We start from the raw sequence: 18,656 nt of genomic DNA on the forward strand, positions 1-18,656 counted from the left end.
CCTGATCTTCGGGGCTAATTTACTTTTGGCGCCAAACGAAAGTGTAGCTTAACGAAACTCTTCTTCTCTCTTCGTTTTTTGTGGATAAACAATAGACTACGTCTAGATTGAATTAGAGTTAACCATTATAGATAAGGAAGTAAAAGACACACTGGGAAACTAAGATTAAAAGTTATTAGCTACTGTAATCCAGTCTCGCTATTGCTCTACCCGCTAACAAAACTGTCTTATTTTGAGATTGGAGGTGAGTTTTCAGTTTTTACTTGTTTTCTTTTTCATTATTGTTGTTTTACTTAGATCAGCATTTAAGAGGACGAAGTTGGTGATACGAGTATTAGCTTTCCTCCGTGATATGTTTGTCAAGCTCTTTTAAATGAGTGTCCTTGGAGAGCTTACAAAATCCAAAGTAATAATTATAATAAAAAAGATAACATAAAAAACGTCCTGTGCTGGTATTTAGAAACGCGGGTCAATGTTAACGTGTAAATATCAGGTCGAGCCTATCACAGGCTTCTGTAAATATTTAATTTCAGGGGTCTGAAATGGACGCATTGGCATAAATTAGTCTCTAACTGGGTTGAAAAAGTTTTTAGACGGGGATCATCTTTCTTAAATTGTGATCCAGAGGGGATACCGGGTGAGGAAAAAATTGGCCGGGACACTTTGCGGTTGCAAACGGTTGCTGCCCGCAGACAATATTTGAAGACCGATGTTTGATGTGTAAAAGCCGTCATACACACGAGGGGTTTTGCTCCCGGAGCATGCTTCAGGGGAGCAATTGCTGGGGAGGGGCACTTGCTGTTTTTGGTAAATTCTGAAGATGACTCTGAAGATGACTTCCACACAAATTGTCGAAACGTCAGTCATTGTCAACAACGGGACTACGATCACCCAGCGGACAATCATGCACAAATGACTCTTGGGTTCAAACTGAGGCTTGATTGTCAGTCGCTTTTCGGTAAACGAGCCTGAGCTCCTCCACTGAAGACATAATTAAAACTGTAGCTTTATTTGGTCTTCATTATTTCCCGGGATTCTCCTTTTTAATGTTTTCCTGTCAGTAATAATGTCTCAAAAAATATAAATATAATGGTTAAGTTAAAGCATTATGTCTCAAAAAGCATTACTTGTCAGTTCAGTATTACTCTAAAAACCCGCATATAAGAACCTGTTAAATTAAGAACCTACAGGCTGAAATTTGGCATTCAAATAGTCAAAAATACAAGAACCTGTCCAGCCTGGCAATTAAAGAAACTTTTGGCTCTTATACAAAAAAATCACTGGGGCTCCAATTTTGATGGTCAAAGAATTCTGGATTTTAATAGTGGGAAACTTCTGACAAACAGTTTAATATTGTGTATAATTATGTTTTCCTTGACTATGTACATTTGTTTAGATTTTCACGAGAAAGACGTTTTCCGTAAAGCTACGGTGCAATATAGACGATTTAAGATCTAAAATATCTATATATTTCTGCCAATGGTTACACTACGACAACCTCTGCAAATTAAAAATATCTATTAAGAACCTTATCGCCTGAATTGTGAAAAACTACGCAAAAATATAAGAACCTGTTCAGCCTGACCTCGAAAATTCTAAGTTCTTATAAGCGGGTTTTCACTGTATTCTCTTATATATCATTACCTTACTTATGCTTGTACACTATGGGGAAATAATTTTTAATGCTCCACTGCTGTCTCAAATCGTAAAATTACAAAATGAATCGGTTCGTATTATAAATGATGTTTTTTTCTAATGGAATCAATAACTCCATACTCACGGTATCCCTAAGCCTTTTGAAATTTCTTGATATTGTAAAGCTGAACACATTGTATGCTTTTTTATAATTATTTCCACCATGAAAAGTTTCCTAATATACCTGTTTCAATAGTATCTGAGCTACATAATTACAATACCCGAAGTACATCATCAAATCAAATAGTCATACCCCCATTTCGAACTAATCTCAGGAGATTCTGCCCCAGCGTTATTGGAAGATTCTTTTGAAATAGCATTCCGCAATTAATCAGAGACATTTATAACCATCTAAAAAGTTAGAAAAGCAGTTTTAGCTGTTACCTTGCTCAATACTAATGAAACATCATCTCTTTAACAATTCACTGAGCTATTTTACATTTTTCCTTTACTTTGTTATTAAGAACTACAAGGTTTTTGTTGTACGTAACTTTAAGGGGCACAATGTTAGTTTTTCTTGACGTGCCGTGCCCCTCTCCTCTCTTTCTTATCTACAATGTGATTTAATTGAAGTGCTGTAATTTTGTCTTGTGCGTTTTCTTTGTTTGTAAATTTTATTTGTCACTTGCTTTTTCACCGTACATGTAAATCTAATTTTGTATTATCTTTTGCTTAGGTTTAAAGAAACGAATAAAATGAAATGAAAAAAAATGAAATAATGACTTCGCAGACGCTCCCCTCCCACCTCAAGAAATCCCCCTAGCAAATAATCGCCTACTTGATATAAGGAAAATGTGCGGGTTTTTTTAACTATTGCTATGGTTGATGAACACTGTGTGGTCATCAGTGAAGTGCTTATACTCAATTTTTGTCACGCATTATTGTTTTTTTGGAACCATCCGTCCCATTGTTTTAGGTGGTCAGGCAATTAAAGTTGGGTTCTTGCCACGGACCGCCAGATTCCACAGCAGGTGATTCCTTTTACTAATGCGTTAATACTGAGTTTGCTAACAGTCAGATGGACATAACTACATTGTACACAATAACCACGTTTAAGAAAATCCCGATAAGAATTTGGTCTTGCGTTTCATTCAATTCTGAAGGGTTCAATCGCATCGAAGTCCCACCCGAAAAACCCATTAAGCACTCCCGAGCATTGAAATAATATTTTCAAGAACTTTTAAGTAAAGCTAAAGGGGACCTATTATTTTTCGCTTTTCAAAACGAATACAGACGATTCCATGAAAATTCTTTTTGAAAAGATAAGCAATGGTTGTAATTAGATTTTTGGACACACAGAAAGCGATTTTGTGATGGCTGCTGATTGGCGCTTTTATTAAGACCGGAAATAATGCATTTATGATGGACTAAACATGAAATACAACCTTCCTTCTACCCCAAATCACCCTAACAAGTTTGTTAAGTTCTTATTAGTTTCATTCTTTTTATGTTGTATGTTCACAGTTAACTAAAGAGAAATACACCTGTAAGTTGACCCTCAAGGCAATTTAATTAATATTCCCTTGTAAGGAAGAAGTAAAGTTTGATATACAGCCATATTAAATTGCAGTGCAGAAAACTGTAAAGATATTTTCTAACGCCAAAAAGTCTTGGAGCTAAAAAAAAGATTATTTATTTTGGTAACGTCTCTTTTAAGGGGGCAATACCCATGCGATTTTTTTTTTGTCTTGTTTTTATAAGAATGTGTTATTTTTTTCCAGAGCCTTAATCGTAGTAACCAATACGTTTGCGTATAAAGTGCATTAGTTGAGGTTTCAAGACTTGTCATTAATTGGTCCTGCCAGAGTACTAAAGCGACAAAACAGACAAAGAAATTCATAAATAACAAACATTTCATATTGTATAAAAAAACTGATGGTGTTTAGAACGGCTATCATTTTACAAAACACTGTTTTTGGCACTGTTTTTAGGACTGTTGATTTTCCTTATTTGGCAAGTTGTCATAGAAAGGTTCCCTTTTTATTGATGCAGCAGACATACTTAAATTAATTTAAGACTTTAAACTAAACCGATAACAGTGCTAATGATCGAAAAACCCACGCAGTCTCTGAAGACTTATACGGAGAACAGTATATTATTCTTACTTGGCAAGTCGTCAAAAAGATACTGTTTATAAAGAGTAATAAAGCATAATTAAATTTTAACCATATTGGTCGAAAAATCCATTAAGCACTCCCTAGCGTTGAAATAACATTTTCAAGAACTTTTTTTAAAGCTTAAGGGAACTTATCATTTGTTTCGCTTTTCAAAAGGAATATAGAGGATTCGATGTAAATTCTGTTTGAAAGAAAAGTAATAGTAAGTTGTAATTAGATTTTTGGACGCACAGAAAACGATTTTGCAATGGCTGCTGATTGGCGCTCTTATTCAGACCGGTGACGTCATTGATGGTAGAATAAGGCATTTATGAAAAGACTAAACATTGTCTTTTGTGTAAACATAACTTTCCCTCCACCCCAAATCATCCTAAAAATAATTTGCTGAGCCCGTCTCAGTTTTATGCTTTTTATGTTGTATGTCAACAGTTAACTAAGGAAAAATAAACTTGTAAGTTGACGCTTGAGACATGTTAATTAATGTAGACTTATTAAACAAGAAGTAGTTTGATATAAAGCCATATTAAATTGCAGTGCAGCAAACTGTAAAGATATTTTCTAACCCCAAAGTGGCTTGGAGCTAAAACAAATCATCAATTTTGGTAACGTCTCCTTTAAGGGGGCACTACCCAAGGGACGTTTTTTTGTCTTGTTTTTATAAGAATGTGTTATGTTTTCCAGAGCCTTATTGGTAGTAACCAATACGTTGGCGTATGAAGTGCATCGGTTGAGGTTTCAAGACTTGTCATTAATTGGCCATGCCACATTGAAGCGACGTATTAGACAAAGAAAGTCATGAATAACAAACATTTAATATTGCATAAAAAACTGATGGTTTCTAGAACGGCTATCACTTTACAAAACACTGTCAGTTTGGCAGTGTTTGTCAAGTTCATCCACTGATTTTACCGTGAACAGTTTCACCAATTTGGGATGTTCTCTTTATCCTTCTTCCAGCTCTTTCCGTTGTTTTCTGCGATACCCAATGCAGTCTTTGCTCAACTGGAAGGTTGGTTTTTCTTCGCTTTATTGATAGTCGAGTGAAATTTCATGGAAATAACCTTTTTACTTTGTATAAGTTAGAGGGAAATCTATGAAGAGGACAGTTAAGGGAAGATGGAGGCACACAAGCTTTCCTCATTATAACGATATCCATGTAAAAAAACACCTGCGGATAGTATTCTGTCACTAACTAACATGGCTCTTCTTCGGTTTCGCCTGGTTAATTACTTTAAAAATCGCTTTAAATTGCGGCCGGCATGTTAGAGAAATGTATGACAGTCCCTAAAATTTTGCTGGGGAGGGAGCTTCAACTAGGACAAAAACAAAGACTAGTTTTGCGTTGTTTTAAACTCTATCGCGTTTATAAAGTTGAGTTTTTATCGCGGTACTTTATTTAGTTTCGGTCAATTTGTTAAACGCTGAGGTACCCTGTAAATTTTCCTTGAGTTTAATTCGTAGGGACCAAGAGCCATAATGGTCCCAGTTATGGCACGACATTAAAAGTCAAATATTAAATAACAGTAGTGGACTGCCAGAAAATCTCTAATTAATTTCATGAAGATGATAATTACCATTTTTCTTCCCCTGACCTCTTAGTAGGCTTTACTTTCAGCTAAGGTGTTTAAATTCCAGTTCACATAACGCGTTCAATTTTAAAAGTCGTTCTTAAAGTCAGGAACTCCCTAAATTAAGAGATATCTTAGTGCACGACCCATGCATTCTAAAAAGGGAAATTTCAAAACCATTCTTAATTATTAATGATTCTTCAGAATTCACCACCATGTATCATCACAGCCTTCGTCAAGATGTCTTTATAAAGGAAGAGTACCATTATTTAAACGTTCCTAAAGCTGGAACAGTGTACGACAGCCTTGACTGCACCTTTGAATGCCTCGGTAATCCTTCCTGTTTGTCCTTCAACCTGGCAGCTTACAAAGGAGCAGATGGAAAGTTGCGGTGTGAGTTGTTATCCTCAGAAAAGTACAGCAATCCTGAGGAATATAAAAGGAACGAGAGTTTTCATCACTTTTCCATCAAGGTGGGGTAAAATCTTTGCATAGAGTTTATTAAAGTAAGATGTTTTTTGATATCCCAGTCTATGCGATTTTTAATAACCTGTCACGAACACGAATCGACGTAAAAGTGACTACTGCACGATAACAAGTCGGGGTTATTCAGTCGAATGTCACTTTCTTCTTTTTTTCTTACTTCTGCAATCAACACTTTTACGCAAAACAAAATTACCTTAGTTATATGGCATTTGACATCAACCTTTTTCCAAAATTATTTCAGACTCCATGTATGTCATCACCTTGTCAGAACGGAGGCACCTGTGTAACGAACTACAAGTATCACTCGTTTGACTGCCGTTGCAAAGAAGGGTTCTATGGAGAATTTTGCGAAGAAGGTAATTGATATTCAGACCGGGGCCCCCGTTCAAGTTAGGACAACCAAACTTAGCGGCTTTACCTAAAATTTATCTGGGAACATTTTAAAGGCCTTGTGACGTGTACGTCAACATTGATGTTACCATGGCAACCGAGTTTTGACAGCCATGTTTTTCAAAATTTGCATTTTCTCTAAAAAATAGGTTTATTTGTTTCTTTTTATTACTGATTGAATTATTATTGAGTTATCTACTTCTTTTTTTTCAGTTGCCAAGTCATGCCAAGACGTTTATAATCAGCTCACAGAAAAGTGAGTAAACCTATGCATAGTAATTTAATTGATGAGGATAGATCAGTTAAAGTCCGGGGGATCATGCGGAGAGCGCCAATACTGTGTTCATGAGTCACAAAAACATCCAAAAAATCACTCGTCAAGCCTCAAAAACGGAATACAATGTGTGTTACACAGAATGTCGATATCGCTTAATTGGTAGAATTTGTATCGTGGCTGATGGACTCTATTTCAGTCTTTGTTCTCCACCCTGGAAACTAAAGGTTATTAGAGACCTTAATCGTAAAAACTGTTGAATTTTTAAAACAAATGATTGGTACTGTTAAGATAATAAAAACCATAATCTGCGAACACCACCATCCTGTACTGAAGGCCCTCCAGCAAAAAAAGTTGTAGATGAAATGCAGTGGAGCCCCTCCCTTTCGCTTAATACGAACATCCCTATAAAACGAATGGTTCGTTTGTACCTACAAAAAGTTCAGATATTTCAGTGCTCATAAGTAAACCTGGTTAATATGGAAAACGAACACTTTTCTGTGTCCCAAATCACAACTGTCATATAATAATTCTCCGTAACTCTCCCGGAAGGTCCTCAATAAAATTTTATACAGGGAAGCTCAGCTAACTATTTGCAGAAAAGGTACTCCTTTCGTATACTATTCCATTCATCTCTAATGGTTGAGGGTTCGAGTGGCTTGTTACAGGCATTTTATTCCCGGGTGGTACTCAACAAATTTTTACGGGGAAGCCCTGCCCAGAGGTCCATGTCCTTACAATTCCACATACCATTTTTGAAAGAAAAGGTTCTCTTTTCGTATACCATTCCATCCCTTTTGGCGGTTGAGGGGTGGAGTGGCTTGTTACAGGCATTTTAAAATGAACTCAGACCATACAACGGTGAATGGGAAGAAAGACTGCCTTATCAAAATCAAACTTGCGCGCTCTTTTGCAGTTTCTTTTTTTTTAGTTACAAAATCGTATTAACCTACAGTGATCTGGAATTATTTGAACAGGGTTCATTGTATGCAGTTAGTACGTGATTGTGACAAGGAAATAGACAGTGTGAAGCGAGGTGGCCAGTGGTCACCAGTGTCCATAAAGCAGGGCTGACGATATATGAGATTTTCTGACTTGGGAACACAGAAAAGTGTCCGTTTTCCGTATTAACCGTTGTCCGTATTAAACGGGTCGGAGAAAATACGCGTGCATCAATAAACATGCAAAACTACTGAATATCTGTATAACATGTTCTGAGTAGTTGTCAAAAACAACCAATCCAAGTCTTACAGGTAGCTAGCAGGTACAATAGGGGTCCTTTTACGTCAGATGAGAAAGACATCATGCCCACCATTTTCGCGGTTTTTTCGGTCGCCAAGGCAGTTCCCCTTCCTTCTGATCATCTGCTACGCTGTTTAGCCATCTTCGATGTCCGAATTTAATTCCTACAGAACACTTTATTCAAATAAACTTTATTAAATTTAGTTGAAGATCAGCACAGCTTGGTAGCATAAAGCAAAAATAAATATCAACCTGTGCTGCAGGTGATTTTATATCAGTCCAAAGTACATTAATCGTGTAGTAACTCCCAGTAACATAATGGGGAGCCTGAGAAATTTAGATTTGACTGAGACTGTACTGAATTCCATTCACTTACTTTTGTAAGAAAAAGCGAACCATTTTTTTCACAACCAGTTAAGGTACATTCCATTTTTTCTCTCCGACAGTTGGGAGCTGGAAAAATTAAAATGAGATTTCATTTTGTACAGGTTGAACGTGAGTCAGTTGGTCACTCTCCTCCTTGACTCCAAACTAGTTTCAGTTCTCTGTCACTTTGGAAATTTTGGCTGCGGAGATGGAGGATGGACACCCGTCATGAAGATGGACGGCAACAAGGTAAGACATTTGTGTACGTTTTCCCTTAGTTTGGCGACGGGAGTGGAAAAAAAAATGTGTTATTAATAATTAAATACAGGTTTGCCTCTGTCAGCGGTAATTTTCAATTATCCTAGCCTGCGAATACAGCCGTTTATCCTTGCTCCTCGTCGCTAGGGACTTTTCATCAGGAGGAACGTTTGCATCTTAGCGACAGAAATTCCATACTAATGACGTAAAATTATAAAATTTTATGTGGAAGCATAACCCCAGCCTCCGAGTTTGAAGCGCCTTCGGCGCTCTAACTTTTCTTCTCGTTGGTACATGCTAAGTCCCTGGATCTGAAATATTTAAGTATTGAGAACACCTTTAAGCTTCTGGAATATCTCGGTCAGTAGCAGAGGTCATCCGCCCTTCCTGTCAGACGATGTGAAGATTTTCATCAAAAGACGGAAGCCTGGTCTCTGTATTTGCGAATAAGCGAGAGTTAAAGATAATTATATTCAGTTCGGCATTTTTCAATCGCATCAATAATTAAAGAGTGCAGTATTTGTTTACTTTTTATTCTATCGGTGACCATTAACGCCATTTTGCTTACTGTGGCTAAATTGTCATTTTATAAAGCTGGAGAAGTGAGGACGTTGCAGATATTCTTTTCATTGTAATGGATCTTTCATTCTTTCTTTTTTCTTCTCCTGAAAGGATGTTATCTTTAGAAGAAAAAAGAAACTTAAATTTCAACTTTTCTTTTTAAAGGACATTTTTGCTATTTCTTCCTCCTTTCTACCACAGCAAACATTTCATTACGAAACAGCCTTTTGGAGAAACAAAGAAACCTTTCACCCTGACGGAGGGAAAACTGGGTTTGACTCACAGGAAACCAAACTTCCCTCCTACTGGAACACATCCTTCTCCAAGATCTGCCTCGGTATGAAGATCAACAACCAGACCAATTTTATTGTCATTAACAAGCGGGCGAACTCCTTGTACTCTCTGATCGCTGATGGGCAATATCGCAGCACCTCACTGGGTCGTGACAAGTGGATGTCACTGATTGGTTCTAATGCCTCATTGCAGCTGAACTGTAAAAAGGAAGGGTTCAACGCAAAGTGTACCTTGAGTGGCCGTTCCAAAGCAAGAATCGGTATTCTCGGCAACGATCAAACAGATTGCCATGAATGTAACTCCAGATTGGGGTTTGGGAGTGAAGGGAACTACGATGATAGGCGGAATACATGTGGAAATTTGGATAACCACAAGGAAAAAAGACTGAGCATCAAGACAATGGGGTATATCCTGGTGCAGTGATAACAATGCTCCTTTATGTCTTTGAGCGAGTAGTGGGAATCATTGTTATACCCGAAGCATATAAGCCCGATTCGGGTTATATGCTTCTGGTTCTTCACAGTCCTTTTAACGATAACTCATCGTTACGATGATGAGTAGAAATACGTTTAGTTATAGACAAACATTATACACGTCTAGACCTAACGTTTTTTTCTGTCGAGGCATGTGAACAGACAACCAGTGGGGATCATGTTTGTTATGTTTGACCAAGAATGTTATAGAGCGGTTCTTGGTGTGTATAAAAGTAGAAGTGCTCGGATTATTTGTTCTCCTATCCCTTGCCATTGAAACCTGTGGAACTGAAGAAACGTTTTTAACAAGAACTTAAATCTAAACGTTTCTCAATGTATGAAAGCTACTTAAAAACGAAGAAATATATAATAATAAACTAATATAATAAACTTTATTTCTCAAACTGCGATCATATCCAGTGGTTGCACAAAAGACTGAATCAGATTTAAGGCAGCCAACCGGTCTGAGGGAGGCACTTTAGGAGTGAGACAGTTGCTACACGCAGACAGTCCGTTGGGAAGACTGATGTGTGATGTGTTGAAAGTGATAAAAGAGGCAGTGGCGATTCCCACCAACAAAGAAACGTCCCCTACACTGTTCCAATACTAATGTAGGTTGTTTAACCTCACCTTCAAATTTTAAAATACCGTATTTCCTCGAATAATAGCCGTCCCTCGATTAATCGCACCCCTCAAATCAATTACCCCTCTTAGACGGAAATATTGAAGAAGGAGGGAGGAGGGGGATCCTACAGTCTCACATTCCCACTTCCAAGAGTTTTTACAAAAATACCGCATCTCGCCATTTTTTCCTTGCTTTTTCAAAAAAAATTGGTTGTTTCCAAAAAAAAAATGCTTTAACCCATTCGCTCTTGGAAACTTTGCCGAAAACCGCGTTTTGAAGCTAGTCGAGTGGTTTTCTGGTCACTGTCGTGCTATAAGGAGCTAAAACTTACCACAAACCGGTTTACAGGTCGTACACTTCGCGGCCTTCTGATCCAGATGAAAAATATCAGCTTGCGAAGTTCGGGCATGCGCAGAAAGCAAAATTTAGTTTAAAAGTGACACAGCAGTCTTGACTTTTACTTTTCGCTTTCTCTCCTCCCCTCTTTTTTCGCTTTTCTTGCCTCATTTTTTTTTTTCTCTCGCTGGGCACTTAGTAGGCTTCATTTTGGTGGGAATAGTTTTTAGGAAAGCTTTTAGGATCTTAGGATTAGGTGAAAGAAAAGGTAGGTGAGCAATGAAACAAGATTTTCATGGAGATTTTCAGGTCAATGTCATGTGGTTTTCTGGTTCTTTCTCCGGTGTCCTTTACTAAATTGTGCTCATTCTGGTATGGTTTGAAAGATCTCTTCACTCTGCACAAGTTAGCGAAGAAAGTTGTCCTTGACCGTTAAAAATGATGACGTCACAAAGGGTAGAAAGGACCTGGATCCGCACAGGCGGTTAAGGGCGGTTCAGGGGCGAATGGGTTAAGTAAGAATAATTGTTGCATTAAGCATCAAGTCGTTAACTGGCATGGTATGCTATTGCGCCACGCGCACTTCCCTAAGGCCTTGCAACCATAAGACTCGCTATCATGCTGAATTTAATAAATCGAAAGTGGCTAATTGAAACAATGGGTTTCCTGTTCGCTTTTGATTATTTTTTTTAGTTTCAATTAGAAAATTATTAACCATTGGAAACCATGCACAACCTACAGATTAGTTAGTTATCTGCTAATCTACCACCCAGTGCTAGCAGATAACTAACTGTACTTTGCGTTGATTTCCAGAATTAACTGTAGGGTCTTAAGCTTGGCCAAGGAGCAAATAGACAGTAAGTATAATGTCTAATAATTCAATTAAACAAAACACCAACTGGCTGGCAAAACCAGTTGGCTATTTACAAGCGTTACCGAGGATTTGAACTAGGCCACCGACAACGAGAATCCATCTAGAAATACTGTTGTTTCCAAGACAAAAAACAGTTTTCCAAATTCTTAAAAATAATGATAACTTTATTTTTCGCTGAGTAATATTGCACAGTCTTTCATTCTGGAAATTTTCGCTGAAATGATTCGAACCATTTCTACGTTCAAAAACTCATAAGTAATTCATAGCGAAAAACAAAATAAATTTTATGTTTAACGAGTGTCTTTATATTCTATAAAGATGCGGTTAAACTGTACATCCAAGTTTTTATAAGACCAAATAACCCCAAATCTACGTATTAGTGCAAGAATCAGTTGATATATATCAGAGATTTTGAAGCCGTTCAAAATACTCGCGGAACTGTGTATTACCAGGTGTAAAAACTGTCGGCTTCGCATCGAGTTTTTAAACCTGATAATACACTCCTGCTCGTTTTTTAAACAGTACGTAAAACCGTCAAGTTAACCCAGGCGATTTAATTCAACGATATGGTTCATTTTAAATAAACATTTAAAAATCAACAGTAGTCGACAAAAAATTTTCAATATAAATTATCTAGCGTTATCAGGCGTCTTTGCCAATTGTGATAATAGAAAATTCTAGCAACGACGAAGGCGACAGCAACGAGAACGTCAAAAAAAGAAACATTAGGTTTATTGAGCAAAACAATAAGTTTGCTTTTGTGTACATTTTTTTGCCTTCATTGCTCGACTTCGACGTGACAATGCCTATTTTTTAACGTTTTATGGAGGATTTTAGTTGCTGAAAAACTCTATATTTTGCAAGAGCGGCGCAAATATCTGTCTTAAGTAAAATCCTACTAGTGGCCTGTTATCAATGCAGCGTTCTAATTGGTTGAGCTACTACTAGGCTATATGTTATAGCCCACCAGTAGCGAAAAGCGCCGGCTTTGAAAACCAAAACAATGGCGACTGAATCGAGTTTTGCTAGCTAAAGTTGTTTTGTCTCGATATTCTGACCAACTAGTTGGATTTTACTAAAACAATTAGTCCTCTCGCCCTCATAGCCTCTGAGTCAATAGTCCATGACCCCCCTGTATAACTCATGCATTTCGGGCTGATAGTCCGCTTGTTTCTACAGTAATCTGGTGTTTAATGCATCCGCAGTTACAGCAAAACTCCATACCTAGACAAAACGAATAATGATACCGAGTCTGGATGAAACAGAAGTTTGAACACCTGTGTAATTTACCATTTACTTGGGAAAACTGGAGGGACTGGACATTCCGCTTGTTTGTGTCATTCCAACCTTCAGAGAAGATTTAAGACGAAGTAATTTTTGTACTCTTTTCAGTCTGTTCAGCCGATTTGGATATAATTTGTAGCGGATCGTTCTCAAACTACGTGAAATTTTATTTACCATTTTCACCGAGACCAAAATTATACACCTCGTTGCCCCACCCCCCCCCCCCATCCCATTTTTCATCACCATTGTTTCCAATTTTTTCACCTCTTAATACAGTCGTTGCAAGAGAAATCGAAGACAACGGTTGTGCCAAATTTTGGGGTGTAAACAAGGTACGTCTCGGTGAAAATTTTCAATAGTTTTATATCTATGCACAAGATTTCCACCTGGGTGGTTTGTGTAAATGGTAAGCATTTCTCAGCTTCCAAAGATTGTTTACTAAGTATGCAATACAACAGACGCGCTGATCAGACATAACAACTCAGGTTTGATTGATATTCTTATTAGTCTGGCTGCCAGAAGCGACACACACAATTGAAAAGAAATTCATAGATAATTAACATTTAATATTGCATATAAATTAATGGTTTTTGAGAACACCTATCGCTTTAGAAAAAGACTCAATGTTTTACAGTGTTTGACAGGTTCCTCAATTTCACGGAGTTCTCCAACAGTCTTTCCCCACTAATCGGCGATGTTCTCTTTTTACTTTTGCTCGTTGCCCCTCATTCCGTTGTTTTCTGTGATACCAAATGCGGCTTTTGCTCAAATGGAAGGTTAGTTTTCTTTTATTTATATAGAGGGACATAGACTGACATGACTTCTTGTGCTTTGTATGTAACATATGACTTTCCTTGGTAACTAAAAATTCCGGTGAGTGCCTTAGAGAGAATGTATAAGAGCTCCTAAAATTTTGCCCGATTGAGGTGAGGACTGTGGATGTAAACTATGTTTTCTTTTTTAATCAGTTTTGATAGCACACAAAATTATGATTTTAACTTTTAAGGTCGTAAATTATCTATCATAGAACTGCCGGGTTTAAATTTAGATTCCATTTATCCACAAGTGTTCATCGAGCACCTACAATTCCTCATTTATCTTTGTGACAACCTGCTTCGGTTTTACTTGCATGTAACTAACGTTTGCGTTTCATTAATCATTAAACCTAAAAATCATATTTTGCCGATTTTTTTTTTTTACCCCATATGGCATTTTATGGCTAGATTTGGTTGTGTTTACTTAAAAGTGGATTCTCTCAGAAAACTTGGTACTTTTCGTGAACACATTACAATTTAACACTCGGACGTACACGCAAATTCATACCCCTATTGTGGTATAAGGGGGAGGGGGGTTGATAGAACCCCTCCTTAGAGGTTTTGAAAAGATTTTTTCCTTCAGTGGAAAGCCTTTGATCTTTCTGTCAACAAGATGAGGTATATTTTATGGGTGGTGGCGCTGCTGGAGGCCTATCACGTCACCAACAATGATCGCCATCTTGGATTATACCAAGAACGAGAAATCCGGTTAAAACCGCGGGAAACTGATATTTTTTTGGTGCTCGGACATTTAAATAATACATAAATTAGCACTTTGTATCATTTTATCCACCACCTTTACTTTTATTGTTGAAAGATGTTGAAAAAACATGCATTTTAACTCCAAAATGGCTTGACCACCTGCTACTTATGACGTCATATCTCGTAACCATAGTAGCTGACCATCACTAAATTTGTCTCAAAATGAGCGCGAGGGATAAACAAACAGCTACTGAAAACGTCACGTGCTGATGTTTTATCGTCTTGGAAAAAACTCAGAAAAACCTCAGAGGGGGAGGAGTGGAAACCCCCCCCCCTCCTTCCTTGTACGTTCGAAAACATGTTCTCTCTCATGTTCTACTCTTATAGTTTTTCGATGATAATTGGCCTGGCCTTTTTCTTGTATGTACAGACGCCTATTGTAACGTTGTATCTAAACTTGTAACAATGCCCTGTCTCATTAATAAAGTCTGTCTGGCGATTTCGAAAACAAATTTATATGTTTATCGTGAGAAGATTGTCTCTCTGGACTAGATTAAACAATTAGCACAGAACTGAAACTTGTAGCAATTTTAAAGACCCCATGGTTAAAATGATCTTTTGTTTTTAATTGTACTTTATTTAATTCACGCTTAGCTCGCGAATTTACTCAGTTACCATATTAGGAATGTTATTCGCTTGGCATTGTCAGATGTTAGTTTTTTACAGGTGGTCGTGCTTGTGGTGTTAGAGCTGACCTTCGTTCTTTGGTACTTATCGGTTGCGTCTGTGCGTAGGCTAATCTATTCCCTAACAATAGCAAACCTGTTGAAATGTTAGCGATAAGATATACAGACATGTCCAGTTTTGGCTATTAAAACCGCTACTGTACTTGAACTAGAAGTAGAGAAGAGTGGAGAAATTGGTAGAACTGAGAAAGTTGCTGAGTAAGTAGAAGTTGTAAGAAGATTAAGAAGAACCGGAAAGTAAAGATGTAAATCAGATTCCTGGTAATAGTCAGGTCTCTTAAGGTCAGGATCGTTACAGAGCTGACAAAAGCACCAAACTTTGCACAGCGATAGTTTATTGCAGTACCATGAATATTAGAGGGGGTGCCCAATGCAAATATGCCACTGAAGCGTGCTAAACAGGATTGAATTATTGTAAATTTCACCTGCTGGGGTTCCTGTGGTGTTTTGATTGAAAATTGTTATTTAATACCTTAAATCACTCTGAATTCTACTCTCATGTTGCAAACAACAATTTCACTCGAACATCTGGCATTCCCATCCATTATTAGCTTATTGATTGTATAATTAAGTTGATTATTACTGTTCCCTTAAAGCAAGTCCACAGTCCGCCCACGTTTTCATAAGTCATTTCTAAGATGGCCTCGCCTTTGCTTCATAACTTGCAAGTACTCAGCTCCTGGGGTTCCCTTCTCCTTTTCTAATGTACTTCAATTAGAGGAGGCCTTATTGTGTGTCTTAAGTCTTATTTATCAAGTATTACTTGTCATTACATGTCACTTTAAACTGAAGAAAGCATATGGCATAGCGATTCACACACAAAATTTCAGAAAAAAGAAATTGTGAAAGAGTCTGTTGTATCACATGTTATCAGGGATTTATGACAGCTATTCATGAAGAGCAAATAACGAAATAACAGAACCCAAAATAGTTCTTTCCTAGGGAGGTAATTAATTTTTCAGCTTAACATAGGCCTGGATGCCTTTCAGTCTCCCTTTATCCAGTTATCTGCTGGACGCAAGTGCATGTTTTGACAGAGAAGCAAGCACCGTGGCACAAGTCATATCATTTACAATTTTCGCAGTTTGTCTAAGCTTTACAAAGCAAAAACAAACAAAAAAGAATCTGGTCTCATAAACGAAAAAAAGAAACAAGTTAGCCCAAGCTTCAAAAAAGAGCACAGTTTATCATGAAGCCTCTACATTTGGCACTGAAGCACTCATGTCCAAAAATAATAACAGCTTACCAAGTCGTAAAAGTGAGACTCAAGTGGTACAAGATTGACTCAAATGATAAATGGTGAATGGTTTAACTGCTGAAACTGTAGAAAGGGCGCCGGGCTAACTTTTAGGGCCTGATTACATGGAGGAGGGGGGCCCCGGGTAGGCATGGTAACCCACTTAGGTGGGGTAACCCGCCTGTCCATATAATCTCTCATTTTCATTTGATCACGTTTACATGATAGGTGGGGTCACCCTTTAAGGTGGGTAGCCCGGTCTGCCACACCAGGTAACCCTCTCAGCTGAGGTCAAATTTTGCCATGTCAACGTTTCAAGGTGAGGTAACCCAGGCTAGTCGGGATCGGATTCGTGATACATCAAATTCGCGCAAAATTCACTTTGGCGCCGGGTGGCTTCACGTAATTATTAAAGGTAACGATAGAAAGCCACAACACTGAAGGTTGCAGCGAGAGCAGCAAGTGAGCGTAGACGTGGTTTGCCAGCATTTTTCTTGTTTACGTGCTTAGCGACCATTCAACAATCTTGAAAACTGCACCCAAGGATGGTGGGGTTGTAAGATTGCATGTAAAGGGGGGTTATTTTTTTTACCCCACCTAAGCAGGTTACCTCACCTACCTGGGGTCCCCCACCTTTATGTTAACAGGCCCTAAGTCTCAGGAACCGTGAAACTGGTAATAAACGGTATACCTAACCTGGGACTAGCTGTGATACTACTTCCATCTTCAAGAACGTCAGCATAGCAGCCAAACGAGCCATTATATCGGTGTAACACGAATATTAGTTTGCGGTGGGTTTCATGCGTCTCGTTTTGTGAGTGTTTTTGAGTTCGTTTTTGTCAGCATCTCTAAATATCAATCATGTTCAAAACACCCCTACTAACAAAATATTTCGTAAAGCTCTTTAGAATGATATTCAGCAATAAAAACAAGGTGTAACCAGGAGCCGATTTCTAGGCTCCTGGTGTGGCAACATAGGCATAAGTGAATGCAAAGTTTTGCAGTATGTAATCTGTCAGAAATCTGTTTGAGTGGTCAAAGTTGGGACTGATGGGCTTCTTCTTCATGACCACTCCATTATTGTAAGGGACTAGGCCATAATTATTGTTGACCCTTGCTTTTTTTTGGTATTTTCTGTAATTTTCCACAGCATTATTTTGTGAAAAGTTGGTAACTGAATTGCTCTTTAGGAATTCATGATCGTAAGATTTCGTAACCGCGGGGTATTCGCCTAATTGCATCAAACAAATTACATTTATTTTCATAAATGATGCATCATTGGTTGGCTAAAAGAGGCCTTGTTCCTGTAAATTTCAGCTCTTTTGAAGTTAGTTTGTTTGTAAATTGTAACGCACGCGACGACCTTCCTTTGCTTTGAAAGATCGTATAGACCTACCATTAACACTCTGGTCCAAGGGCTCTGAAGTGAATTAGCCACTTACAGGTGTCTAGGCATGCAGGGACCTCATACACTTCTTTTTAAATGCAAATGTGTAAAAAACAAAGAGTGTTAAAAATTCCTGGAGAGGCATGTTTTACAACCTCGTCCCCAGGGCTTAATAAAAAGGTAGAAAAAAGTGAAGCGACCATAATTTACGTCAAAAACTCATGACAGTAATAATAAGTGATAAATTTGAGGTCGACGGTGCGCTTCTTTTACCCCCCTCTCTCCATTAATTCTCCGTTTTAAGGGTATTTAGAGCTAGTCAAAGCTACACAGAAAGGAGAGAAGTTGAAATAAGGATGTGTTGACACCGGGGATCGAACTCGGGACCTCGCACACCGAAGGCTACGCACTAACCAACTGTGCCACCCTTGCTCCTCCTTTTCCCCCTGAGGACGAGGTTGACATGTTTTAATCATTATCTCAAGGACAGGGTTACCAAAGAAGCAAATTATAATCTAATCTTAGCTGCACAATTACAAAGTGGGCACGTTGTCAGTTACGGTTCATGAGGTCGTTCATGTGGCATGTCAACGATTCTATCGTTTAGGATGTGATACATTTGAGTTTTATGTTATTGTATGGCATCTTTGAAAGCTGGCTTTGTGATCTGCTTAAATTGATATGTAATGATATTATCACTGGCAAGTCTTAGCAGTGACACTGATAGCCGCACAGTCCGCACAGTCACAGTGAACATGGCCACACTTACCGTGTGGAGACTGGGCACTAGTCAGTATTACGTACATGTGAAACTATTTTGAATAGTGTAACAAGAACTAAACATTGCCAAATTAAAAACTTAAAAACTTGAAACAAATGTTTTTTAGCCAAATCAAACAAGAAGAGTACTCACCACAGGGCACCCA

General features: G+C 38.0%; 1 protein-coding gene across 1 annotated transcript; it reads left to right on the forward strand.

Moving 5' to 3' along the window:
- The first annotated feature begins 5,595 nt into the window (after positions 1-5,595).
- On the forward strand, positions 5,596-9,674 carry LOC140944749 (uncharacterized). Its single transcript, XM_073393864.1, has 5 exons — positions 5,596-5,853; positions 6,108-6,222; positions 6,470-6,512; positions 8,261-8,387; positions 9,159-9,674. Exons 1-5 carry the CDS (start codon positions 5,596-5,598, stop codon positions 9,672-9,674), a joined length of 1,059 nt encoding a protein of 352 aa, XP_073249965.1.
- Positions 9,675-18,656: the final 8,982 nt, after the last annotated feature.

The sequence above is a fragment of the Porites lutea genome, chromosome 7, assembly GCF_958299795.1.
Source record: "Porites lutea chromosome 7, jaPorLute2.1, whole genome shotgun sequence".
Taxonomy (NCBI): Eukaryota; Metazoa; Cnidaria; class Anthozoa; order Scleractinia; family Poritidae; genus Porites; species Porites lutea.

Coding starts and splice junctions, on each gene's coding strand:
- LOC140944749 (XM_073393864.1), top strand. CDS start 5,596: ATGTATCATCACAGCCTTCGTCAAGATGTCTTTATAAAGGAAGAGTAC. Junction 5,854..6,107: donor TTCATCACTTTTCCATCAAG/GTGGGGTAAAAT, acceptor AAATTATTTCAG/ACTCCATGTATGTCATCACC. Junction 8,388..9,158: donor TGAAGATGGACGGCAACAAG/GTAAGACATTTG, acceptor TTTCTACCACAG/CAAACATTTCATTACGAAAC.